Source organism: Aotus nancymaae, unplaced genomic scaffold (genome assembly GCF_030222135.1).
Source record: "Aotus nancymaae isolate 86718 unplaced genomic scaffold, 86718_ANA_hifiasm-v0.15.2.pri h1tg000059l, whole genome shotgun sequence".
Classification (NCBI taxonomy): domain Eukaryota; kingdom Metazoa; phylum Chordata; class Mammalia; order Primates; family Aotidae; genus Aotus; species Aotus nancymaae.
In genome coordinates, this window is record NW_026988473.1 from 68,085,561 (window position 1) to 68,098,250 (window position 12,690).

The following is a 12,690-nucleotide window of genomic DNA, read 5'->3' on the forward strand; positions in this document are numbered from 1 at the left end:
TCTCATGTTTACATATTTAATTTCTAGAACGTCAAAATTCTATTCTTGGATAGGAAATGAGGAATAATAGATATAAACTCTGAAACCTAAGGGCTTATGAGGCAGTTGAGTTTTGATACCAGTTGAGTTTTGATACCAGTTGAGTTTGAGATTTGACACAGTATCAGAGTAACAGTGAAAGATTTCTTATGCTTTAAAGTATTTTAAAAATTATGGTATGGCAATCAAATAAAATATTTTAAAAACAACTTTATATTAATGAAATTTGGTGAGATCCCTGTACTTTATGTTTCTATCAAGTTAAAATATTTGATTCTAGATCTTCTGACCAACATCACTTCTTTTCCATCCACTAGTGATTAAGGTTGATGATAATGTTTTGTGTATTTTAAGATAGCTAAAAGAATAGATTTCATGGCCAGGCACAGTGACTCACACCCGTAATCCCAGCACTTTGCGAGGCCGAGGTGAGCAGATCATGAGGTCAAGAGATCAAGACCATCCTGGCCAACATGGTGAAACCCCGTATATACTGAAAATACAAAAATTAGCTAGGTGTGATGGCACACACCTGTAGTCCCAGCTACTCAGGAGGCTGAGGCAGGAGAATCACTCGAATCAGCCCGGCGACAGAGGGAGACTCAGTCTCAAAAAAAAAATGAAAATAGTTTTCACATGTTCTTTCACATGACTACAAAGAAATAATAAGTGTTGGAGATAACTGACATGTTAACTACTCTGATTCAATTATTTCACAATGTATACATGTATTGAAACATCACATGGGATGCCACAAATATATACAATTATTATTTGTCAATTAAAAATACAATAAAACTTAACAAACCAAAAAATTAAAATATTTGGTTCCAGACTATTAATAGGAGTCTCAAATCTCTTTACTTGCATATTTGCAGATGAAATCTATACACGTAGATCGATGCAGGAGAGGTACGTCAATACTAACATCAGCATTGTTGTAAGGATGTGATCTTCCAAAATGTGGAACAACTGACAAAACTGCTAACAGAACAAAGTACAATGGTCCCTTGATTATCGCAAGAGTTATAGCCCTAGAAAATTTAGTAATTATTAAGTCCAGGCCGAGGCGGGTAGATCACGAGGTCAAGAGATCGAGACCATCCTGGTCAACATGGTGAAACCCCGTCTTTACTAAAAATACAAAAAATTAGCTGGGCATGGTGGCGCGTGCCTGTAGTCCCAGCTACTCAGGAGGTTGAGGCAGGAGAATTGCCTGAACCCAGGAGGCGGAGGTTGCGGTGAGCCGAGATCGCGCCATTGCACTCCAGCCTGAGTAACAAGAGCGAAACTCCGTCTCAAAAAAAAAAAAAAAAAAATTATTAAATCCTTGTAAAAATACTTTTGTTGTAGAACTGAGTTTGATTTTAGGCTTAGGTAATAAGAAACTTTTTGTTAATCATCATTAACATTTAATGGAATGTTAAAAACTGTGCAGTACATGGGGCAATTATTTGTGGGGCAGGACCACTATACACATTACAGTGTGTAGCATCCCCGACCCGCTTCCCTAAATCCCAGTATCACTTCCCAATCTTTAACAACACTTCAGTATCTCTCTGCTTTTCTAAAGTGCTTTCTCAGCAGTCAGAATGGCTATTATTAAAAAGTCAAAAAATAACAGATGTCGGTGAGCTTGTTGAAAAAAAGGAATGCTTATTCACTTCAGTGGGAGCATAAATTGGTTCAGCCATTTTGGAAAACAGATTGGAGATTTCTCAAAGAACTTAAAAAAGAACTACTATTCAACCCAACAATCCCATTACTGGGTATATACCCAAAGGAATATAAATTATTCTACTATAAAGACACATGCACATGTAAGTTCTTTGCAGCACTTTTAATAACAGCAGAGACATGGAATGAACCTAGGTGCCCGCCAACTGTAGAATGGATAAAGAAAATGTGTCCATAGACAATGTGGAATACTATGCAGCTGTAAAACAGAATGAAATCATGTCCTTCACAGCAACATAGATGCAGCTGGAGGTCATTATCCTAAGCAAATTAACACAGCAACAGAGAATCAAATATCACATCCTAAACACTGAGTACACATGAACACAAAGGTAACAATAGACACCTAGGCTTACTTGAGGGTGGATGGTAGGAAGAAGGTGATGACTGGAAAACTACCTATTGAGTATTATATTACTACTGGGTAATGAAGTAATTTGTACACCAAACCCCAGAAACACACTATTTACTCATGTAACAAACCCGTATGTGCACCCCCGAGCCTTAAAATCAAAGTTGGAAGAAAAACATTAAAAAATAATTTCTAGGGGCTCCTCTCTCTTCCTCTGTCCTTGGGGATCACTGGTCTAAATTCTGAGTAAAAAATAGGTTTATATAACTTTTGATATAATGCACAACACATAATTATCAATAAATTGCATGCCTCATAATTGTCTGACAATAATGACTCTTCATGAGGACAAGATAGAAAGGCTAAGAGAGGGAGAGCAACTTGGAACAGTAAAAGAAGAACTCAGTTCTGAATTCAAGGACATGGACCAATTCTGCCACAAACTGAAATGACCTTGAGCAATTCTCTTAACTTTTCCAGGGTATAGTTTCTGCTTTGGAAAATGTACTAGGAGACTACTACGTTTCCATACAGTTCTGACACAATGACAAAACATCTAGATGCCTTGGGGAAATTAAAATAACGGAACAAAGCAGAGAATGAAGGAGAATGCAACCAGGTGAGGCCACACTTGTAACAGATCAAATATCAGAAAAGGAGGATGGACAACGAAGAAGGTGGTATCAGAGATTTGATTCTTGGCACTATGGATACGCAGGGAGACAGAGCGTTTGTATGAGATTCACAAACACTCAGCAATGTGAGATGATGCTCTTGTACTAAAGGCAGTGTCTCTCTGCACTTTTGTGTTTATATTAAATTTACAATAGGTGGCTCCCAAGTTCTTGCCACAAATGTTGCAAACTTGAATCCAAACTTGTAATTTACAAGTTGCACAGCAAGTATCTTTTTCTAGTGTTAAGTGCTATGGGAATCAACTCCAGCTGCTTCAGATCAACATAGTTCTTCTTTAACCATAATAAAGGAGGGAAGGGATCTTCAGAAACCCAACTCATTCAGGGTTCCTGATACCAGCAAATAAAGTAGGCTAGAGGAATCCAGGATTCTGCAAGGGTATGCCAGTACTCCCAGCTATGTGGAATATCCCAATGCCTTAGGGAAATTTCTGTTAAATTAGAGAATTATAGAGGTCTCCACAGGGTATTTTACCTCCCACGGTACTTCAAAAAGGCCTTGTTTTTGCAAGATGTGGTGGAGAGAATAAGGAAGTCATACACACCTGCATTTGAAATGCATTCTGCCCTTACCTCCTGTGTGATCATAAGCATTACTCTTAGGTTCCATTTCCACATCTTCAAAATGGAGATGACAACATCACTCTGGTGATGTTACTGGGAAAACTGAAGGAAATGACTAATGTATAGCCCCTACCACAGTGTCTCACATATTGTGAGCACGGTGAGTATGCAATAAATGCTGTCATTTTTGTTCTTTTCTTTCCCATTCTGTGTGCTTGGCTTCTCCTTGCCCTACCCTAGAGAGGAGGCTCTCCTTATGTCAGCATCCAGCAACATGGGTGCCAGGAGTGTTGACCAAGTGGATCCACATCCTCCGAAGAATGCTTAGAATTTTAACTCCTTCTGTAATATGGCTTGCTCTCTTCTGTTTCCTTTACCTGGGGGAGAGCTGGTATTTCCCAGAGACAAGAAAGTCTTATTCTTTCTCAGTAAAGGTCCGTCTTTCTAGAAGGAATAAGTCAAAGTAGGCACTGATTTAAAACAAGCTGTCAGATGTTTCTGGCTGAATATAAACTGAGCCTGAGATTTCATCCTAGGGCAACCCTACTTCTTGGACTAAAAAGTCCTCTGCACTCAAGTTGCTGCAAATTGCTGGTTCTGGAGTTACTGCAAAGGGACTGTGAGGGGAGAAGATTTACAGAGCTTGGCTAAAAATTTCAAACGCAGTTGTTCTTGCAGAATTTTGCTGAGAAAATCTTTCAGCATTTCCTTACCTCTAAATACAAGCTTATGGGAATGCTACTTCATCAACACAATTCTACTTTACATGATTTTTTTTTTCTAGTGTGCACAGTTGTAAATTGCTGAGAGCCTTGAAGGACATTATGTCACCTCAGGATCAGCATTATGTGGTACTATGCCAAAAGTTTCTGGACAATTGCCTTGCCTAGCCTAACCTTCATCTTTATAAGGAAGACATAAAAAAATTCAGTGGGCAAACCATAAATTCTAATCAAAGAGCACAATATGAATGACAAATTTGCTGGACAGTAAGTTCTTCAGGTTAAAAAGCATACTTTAGATATCATTACTAATAATAAATACCATTAACTGAGTAATTGTGTTCTAAGTGCCATACTGAGTTTTTATATACAGTATTTTCAATTCTTATAACATTTTCCTGCAACATGACTTTATTACCCCAAGTTTTACAGAGGAGAAAAATGAGGCTTAGAGAAGTTAAGCAGATACGGTCATATAGAGCTAGTAAATTCAAATCTGATATTGTCTGGCTTTTAAGCACGAATCCTTTCCAAAGTGCTTCCCAATAATTAATAAGCATCAGTCGACACAGTCACATACATTAGTACTGGATGAGATTTGGGTGTTCATCTAGAAAACCAGCTGTCTTACAAACAGAGAAACTGAGGCTCAAAGGGTTCACTGATGATGAAGCCTGACACATGGAGAGTGGCAGAGCAGACACTCAAACCTTATGAAGTCCTCATCAAGGTCTACCTGGCAGCTCTCTCTGACCAGGCCTCACCCCTCCACTCCAGGCTTCTCTCTTTTGTTTGTTTGTTTGAGATGGAGTCTTGCTCTGCCACCAGGCTGAAGTGCAGTGGTGCGATCTCGGCTCACTGCAACCTCCGCCTCCCGGGTTCAAGTGGTTCTCCTGCCTCAGGCTCCCAAATAGGTGGGACTACAGGCACGCTCCACCACACCCAGCTAATTTTGGTATTTTTTGTAGAGACAGTGTATCACCATGTTGGTGGTCAGGATGATCTCCATCTCCTGACCTCATGATCCACCCACCTCAGCCTCCCAAAGGGCTGGGATTACAGGTGTGAGTCTCTGCTCCTGGCCTCTCCAGGCTTGTCTCTTAATGAACCTGCTTTTCAGGGTTCAATGTTCTAGGCAATTAGAATGATTGTGCACAGGCACCACGGTGTTACACGCTTTTCTGTATTTTTCATTTCTGCTCAAAATTTATCTCTATCTACTTAAACACATACAATATTTTAAATTAAATTTAATTCCATCCAAGTATCACTACCTCTACAAAGTCCTCACCGATTCATTTCTCTTCTCCTCCCAGCCAATAAAAAAAAATATATTAAGGAATAGGTAAGTAATAGCCAATATTTAATGCGGACTTACTATTCATTCATTTATTCCTTAAATATTAATTGAGCCTCTACTATATGCAAGCACTATGCTAACATTCTGTTAATCATTCCTCACCACAACCCTCAGGTAGGTATTATTTATATCCTCAATTCATAAAGCGGAAAATCTCAAAAGCTTAAAGAAATGCAGTATTTTTTTCCAAGTATCTCACTTTTTTACTCCTCTGTGGTCCTTCTGTATCCTGAATATGCATTCATTACGGTATCTGCAGCACTCTCTAAAATTTTGCTTCACTTCTAAGTTATGACTTACAATGATATAATTCTTTGTATATCATGGTACACATGGTATATCATTTGCTACATGTTATAGGCTATTATAGGCTGTAAGCTCCATAGTAGTAAGGGAGATATTTACTTTGTTTACAATTTAATTTTAGTATTTTTATTTTTTATTAGAGACCAAGTCTCACTCTGTTGCTCAGGCTGTAGTGCAGTGGCACCATCTTGGCTCACTGCAACCTCCACCTCCTGAGTTCAAACGATTCTTATGCCTCAGCCTGCTGAGTAGCTGGGACTACGGGTAGGCACCACCACACCCGGCTAATTTTTTTATTTTTAGTAGAGATAGGGTTTCATTATGTTGGCCAGGTTGGTCTTGAACTTGTGGCCTCAAGTGATCCACCCGCCTCTGCCTCCCACGTGCTGAGATTACAGGCGTGAGTCACTGCGCCCAGCCTGTTTACTACAATATTATACCCATAGGCCTGACAGAAGAGTAAATAGTAGGTATTTAGTACATGATAGTCAAACAAATGAAGGAAAGAAGGAAGGAAGGAAGGAAGGCAGGTAGGCAGGCAGGCGAGCACATGCATAAAACTCTGGTCTCTGAGTCTCCACTGTTCTGTGCTGCCTCCCTAGATTAGTCTGCATTGGGAAGAAATGCCACATAAACAATGAAGGACTTGTTTCTTCCCAAGGCTGACACTAATATCCTAGATGTACATTTGGAACTCACTTCTGGGTACTATAATTTTCCATTTCTTTACCTATTATTATGGTTATATTAATTCTACAGATTGAAATGGAATGAAAACTTATTTGAAAAGGGACAGAGCTGATTTTTAGACCTGCTGAGGAACAACATAATGACACAGTCCTGTAAGTACATGGTACTCCAAATCACAGGAGTTTGGAAAAGAGCCTTGGGAGGAACTCAAGTTATTACCATGGCCCTCTATTATAGCAGCTGGAAATCACACCGCTGATTTCCACGTCATACTGCAAATATCTCCAAGGGCAAGATCCAAGCTCCCAGATGCTTAACAACCCTTAGGCACGTTCTGTACCACATGTGAGCCCCTGGACTATTTTAAAACATGCACCATTCTTCTTTATGCTTTATTAAGGATTCTAATGTTTAGTATCATTAGCTCCAGCTTTTGTTTTATAATATTTCACAGGATATCCCCAGTTAATTTAATGGGTAAAAAGCAGTATCATTAAATTCTCAAAACAGCCTTAGTTTTAGTGGACACATGAATACATATAGATACACATGGGCTCTTATTTTTGTGATAATATACCCAAGTGTATCATACTTATACATCTCTGTATAATTTAGATATTAGATACATGCTATGGATGCATATATAAATGGATACAGATTAATAAATATACATATATCAGTAGTTTTGAGGACCTACTAGAGGTAAAGGAAATAAAATTTACATGAAAAGTACTTTATATGGAGAGAATGCAGCATTCTTTGGAAGAATAAGCTGGTATACTTAAGGATAGAAACCTGGAATGATATAGAACTCTAATTTTGATATGTGTGCATATATATACACATATAGACATATATACATAAAATATGTTAATATATACAAATAATTGGATATATTCAGATATTTGCATACATATATTAAATTCTGTGTGTATATATGTGTAGAGACAATTGAAATTATTTAACATAATATATTTGAAAGTTTTGACACATGGAGTAAAGACAGAGATTAATCCATTTAGCATAGCACTTTTATAGAACTGAAATGGTAAAGGCAAAAGGTAAATGAAGCTGCTAAAACATTGAAAGTCCTAAAAGATATGGTTTCATAGTTCCAGTATTTGTGCATCACTATTAGTCCCAGCCAGTAATAAAGTATATGTGAATGGGAGGGAAAATGTATACAAATATTTATGCAGAAGAATAAGGGAGAGATGGTGACTGCCTCAATTTGTTGCCTTCTTATATGTTACTGGATCTCTAATTATCAGTATACAGAGTCTACTTCAAACCTTGAAAGCATTAAATGGCTTTCAGTGTCAGGCAAGTAGGAGGCATTGTTATAAACTAAGGAAATAAAAAGTTTCCCTCAGTTGATGAAAAATGTATGAACATTTTTAGAGTTTGCTTATTATAACTTAGTGTTAGAGATTTGGGTTTGGGAAACTATCATTTATGAAATAAAAACGTATATTGTATCTTGGATTAAAGGAATCGCAACAATTTACAAAGCAAGTTTGCTTTCTCTACTCTGTGCAACAACCATAAGCTAGATGCTATTAAGTAAGTTTGTCTTCCTAGCCTATGTGAGCCTTGAGAATTTAATGTAATCAATAAAGATATAACTAAAGACATTTAAATGAATGTATTTGTTAAACAGTATATAGACTGTTCACAATTGTTAAGACCGTTTATTCAGTTTGGAATTCATGTTAACTTTAATAACTGCATTTCTAAATGCCAAGCTCCATTTTAAGCCAAACCAGTTTAATAATAAAACGATATTTCTTAATTTAAATCAAGAGGCTGAGATGTTCTATCTTTCTAAGCAAAGCTTATAATTACATGTAAATCCATCCAAAGCCATATATAAGGCTATGTATATGTAACTCTATATTATTAAGACTAGTGATTTATGACATTCTTGGAAGTACTTTTTAAAAGCTATTATTAAAATGAAAATTTCCTCTACACTTCTCACTATATCATTTTATTCATGATCAATATCTACTTCTCCATTATGCTAAAATCATATTGAAATTGAATTTTTTCTGCAAATGCAGCTTTTTTCTTTTCAATATATATTTAAGAATAGTCATTGTTCTGTATTTATGACAGTGACTACAGGTACATTTTATTTATATTTTCCAGCATTTGCAGGAAGTTATTTTCTCTTCTTTGAATGAAGACAGAAAAAATGAGCCAATTTTATTCCTAATAAAATGATAATAGTCTGGGGGCTAGAATAAGCTAGGAATCAAATTAAAGGTACCTGCACATCTGCTTTAGAAATGCATTACAGAAGAAAGAGAGCTACAGATTTTCATATAAATAAACATTGCTTTTCTATGAATAAATGAAGTGCTTCATTCTTTTATTCTAAGTTTAACCATCCTCTATTTTGTTCTTAATTATTCCTTTTCTTTGTAAAATTAATTATTTATATTATCAATTTTTCTTCTCCATAACTGAAAAGGCATACAATATTATGAGTAAAATTAGAATAGAATACTTCAAAGCATTAATTTCTATAGTAAAGAAACAAATGTTATTTTGCCTTTAAAGAGACAGAAAGTTTGATTAAAATTCATTTTCTCTTTGTTCTTTAAAATAATAATAATAAATAGGCAGGACAGAACGAAAGTTAAAAATGATTACAAGTAAAAGTGTTGCTAAAAGACTATGATGCAAAATAATAAAACCTGAGGATGAGAGAAGTTAAACTTGGTGAAAAGTCACTGAAATAAACTGAGCACAACATCCCTAGACTTTCATAGGCCACCCAGAGGTGCGAGTCCACAAACGTGTGGAAATGACAGGTTTTTCTTTCCCTAATCTTTTACATACAGGCATACTCAAAGAGGACTCAGCAAAGTTTCCAAGCCATTCGACCCTTAAACAACTTGCTCTCACTTTCTTCAGATACTCAAGGGAAAGTCATAAGGAAAAGGCTCACCTGTGCTGGGCTGAACCAACCATGTGGGCAGGTACAATGCTCCCCACAAGTCCCTTTGCCCTTGGTGCTCGTCTTGTGGGGGCTTTTCCGCACACTGTCCCACAAGGTCCTGCTGAAGCTGGCCCCCCCGGTCCTGTTTGAAGCTGGCCCCCCTGGTCCTGAGGAGGGCATGGTCTGAGAACTGTACCCGAGCCCCTGAGAGTTCCTCTGCCAGCCACAAGCGCAGTGGGCATCCCTGATCAGGGTGGGCGCACTCCTGCCGGCATCCATCCCATCGGACCCCCGGCTGCAGCTGTGTTGCTTGGTGAGGTATGCATTCATACTGCACTGATGCCTACTTTTTCCTTTGGTCAGCTCTGCACAGAAATGTCTCCTCCCTCACACCCCTTTCTTCCAGGCAGTTGTAAAAGTCTTTTTTCCCCTGTGGATCCCTCAGTATCTTTGATAGCTGCTATAAGCAGTGCATCGTGGGAGCAGTGGGAGCAGCGAGAGCAGCTCCGTACAGCATTATCTGCGGGCTGGTAGCTCTTTGTCAATAGATGACTCAACTCACAGAGCAACTTGACAGTATCCCTGCTCTAGGCAGAAGCAATCAATGCTCCACACAGCTGGGCTACAAGACTGTACACTGTGTTACAAACCCTTTTTGGATGGAGCCCTACAGTAAAGAATAACTCTTTGCAGTTTGGCATTCCGGCTTTTCCCTTTCCTTGCTGATCCCCACACAAAATACAAACCTTAGGAAAGGGAACTTCTTATGAGATTATCAGGACTCTTCTTTCCAGAAAAGATGCATCTAGGTTTAACCTTTATAACATAAGCAAAAAAAAAAAAAAAAAAAAAAAAAAATGATGCAAAAGTTAACCTATAAAGGAATTTTTCACATTTACAGGAATCACTTATCTAGAGAGAGATTTGCCAAGACACAGACCCAGTCATGAAGTAACTATATAAGATCATCAACATCAACTCTAAAGAATATCAATTCGTTTGAAAAAATCATTGAGGTCACAGCATTATACTGGAGTCCCTTAAAATTAAAAGTTTAATTTGTTTTAAATCACAATTATGCATTATAATCCAAACATATATTCTTTATGCTATACACAATTATTAATTCTTTCTTATTCAAAGAAAGGCAATTTTTGAGGTTTAAAACTGATGGGTTGGGCTTATTTTAAAACAGTATTTTTCCTTCCCCCAAATTATTCTGAGGGTTTCCTTTCAAATACTTTACCACAACAAATACATTCACCACAGACAGAGTCTGTGTTTTAAAGTGAAAGATGCATCCAGCTCTGCCATAGAGTATTTTGCTTTCCAAAGACAGAATTTTCAAATTCTTTCACTGAAAAATGAGCTAAATTTTTCCAACTTAAAACAATTGACTTCCAAAGAGGATTTTTGTTTTAAATTTTAGGATGCTTGCTGAATCCATATAGTATTTTAAGTAAAGTGAAAGGCTAATTGCCACGACATTTATAATTTTTATTCTCTTTGAAACTTTCCATAACCATTGCCAAAGCATCTATCCTTATCACACATTCCTGAGGAAATAATTTTGGTTTGATTATGAAGCCAGTTACAATCCACTGCAGGACCTAACAAAGATTATGTAATCCTGTGAAATAATTATTTAATCTGCAGATTATCAGATGCCATCACATCAGCTTCTCAATGGATTTACCAGGTGCTGGGGCAGTATAGGCCTGATGTTTGCCTGAGCTGACAAGGTGCTTATTGCAAGGGCTGAGATCATAACAAGTTCTACATTTGAACACTAAGACTCCCTGGATAAATCACTGTTAGGCTTAAAAATCTTGAAAGGAGTAGGATCTTCTTTTTCAATGTATCTCCATATAAAGGTCCTTTACCAAATTCTGCACCAGGGGCTGATATTAGCACTGTGTCTATCACAGAAAGCATTCAAAACACGTTTGTTCAATAATAATGGCCCAGATATGCAAGTTTAGAGGGCAGGTTCTGGTCTATGTTATTGGCCATTTTTCTTCAAGCACCTATCATACTGTCCATCACATAACAGGCAATAAATATATACATATTTTTGATGGATAAATGGATGGTTGGTGGAAGTATAAATGAAAGGAAAAAGTAGAGAAATGAAGGCGCTGATACACATTTTTAAATAATATTTCATTCAGCAATGCCTCAGAAACATAAACTATTCCTTTAAAGTTAACTTCAGTTCTAGTGTTGAGGTAGTCCTGTTAAGGAAATTTGTCAAAAATACATGAAATTTGAACCGTTGGACAAAAATAACAAAGGCATTAATAGTTTTTTTTTTTTTCTGAAGGAATATCAAGAAGTCAAAATCAATACCTGAAGACAGTGAGGAAAAGGCAGAAAATTACTTCTCCCTCTCTCTTTCTCTTTCTTCTTATTCTAGACTAATAGATTATGCCAGAAAGAACTGTTGGGTGAAATAAAACCCTAGAGAACTTTAGGCTTTTCTGGTGTCACCATGATGCATGGCTGCACAGTAGGACTTGATGTGATATACCAATGCTATCACCGTCAAATGAGAAAGTCAGGAAGTGGTAAGTTTGGCTGTCTCCCATCCTCTCTAACCATAGATGCTCCTCTAGTTTTTTATGCAGATATCATTGCATAAAGGCCCACTGGCATCTTCAGGGAACACATTTCCTGTTCTCACCCATTTGCCTCTCAAGTATAAGAATCAATCTATATAAACATAAGTCAGTGTGCATCCATCACAATTTTGTAATGGTGTGTGCAGCTTGCAGCAAGGCAGAAACAATTTTCTGGCTTGACACTACTCAAGATATTACAAATCTTCACAGGGACTTAAATCTGTTGTAAATGAGTTGTTCAGAATGAGCAATTTCTTCCCATCACAAGGGCCGTAGAATTTCTGTTTTAATAACCTCAGCATGTCATTCACTTGTAGATAAATAAATATTATCCATTGCATAACTAATTTTATTTTGCTCCAAAGATCTTTAGGACTAGAGCGAACTTTTATTAAGCTTACTAAAAGACTATATTGGAATCACTCTTTCCGTTTAGTACATGTAAAATAATTCCATACTCCCATCTTTCCTTCCCCACAAATAAGACTTTGCTTTTCAAATATGACATTTGGCTTTCTGAAGACAGCCCACTTAAACAGATAAATATGTTCAGCTAGCCTTCTGTGCTATAAGACAGACTCACTAATTAATGGTAATGCAATTTCATCAACTCTAATTGGACAACTGTAATGACCACGAGATGACTTGAAATTCTGG

General features: G+C 37.2%; 1 protein-coding gene across 25 annotated transcripts in view; it reads right to left on the minus strand.

Annotated features, from left to right (window-relative positions):
* DLG2 (discs large MAGUK scaffold protein 2) overlaps positions 1 to 12,690 on the minus strand; it is a 2,157,409-nt gene that overhangs the window by 834,772 nt on the left and 1,309,947 nt on the right. For 4 of the 25 annotated variants that reach the window (XM_064365364.1, XM_064365362.1, XM_064365359.1 and 1 more), the window contains exon 1: positions 9,422 to 9,935. The exons of 20 other annotated variants lie outside the window; for them this stretch is intronic. In XM_064365364.1, coding sequence (XP_064221434.1) covers positions 9,422 to 9,742 — 321 coding nt within the window. In that variant the 5' untranslated portion in view covers positions 9,743 to 9,935. Of the gene's footprint in view, positions 1 to 9,421; positions 9,937 to 12,690 lie in introns of those variants that run through there. One more of the 25 variants, XM_012469545.3, reaches the window with a different exon arrangement.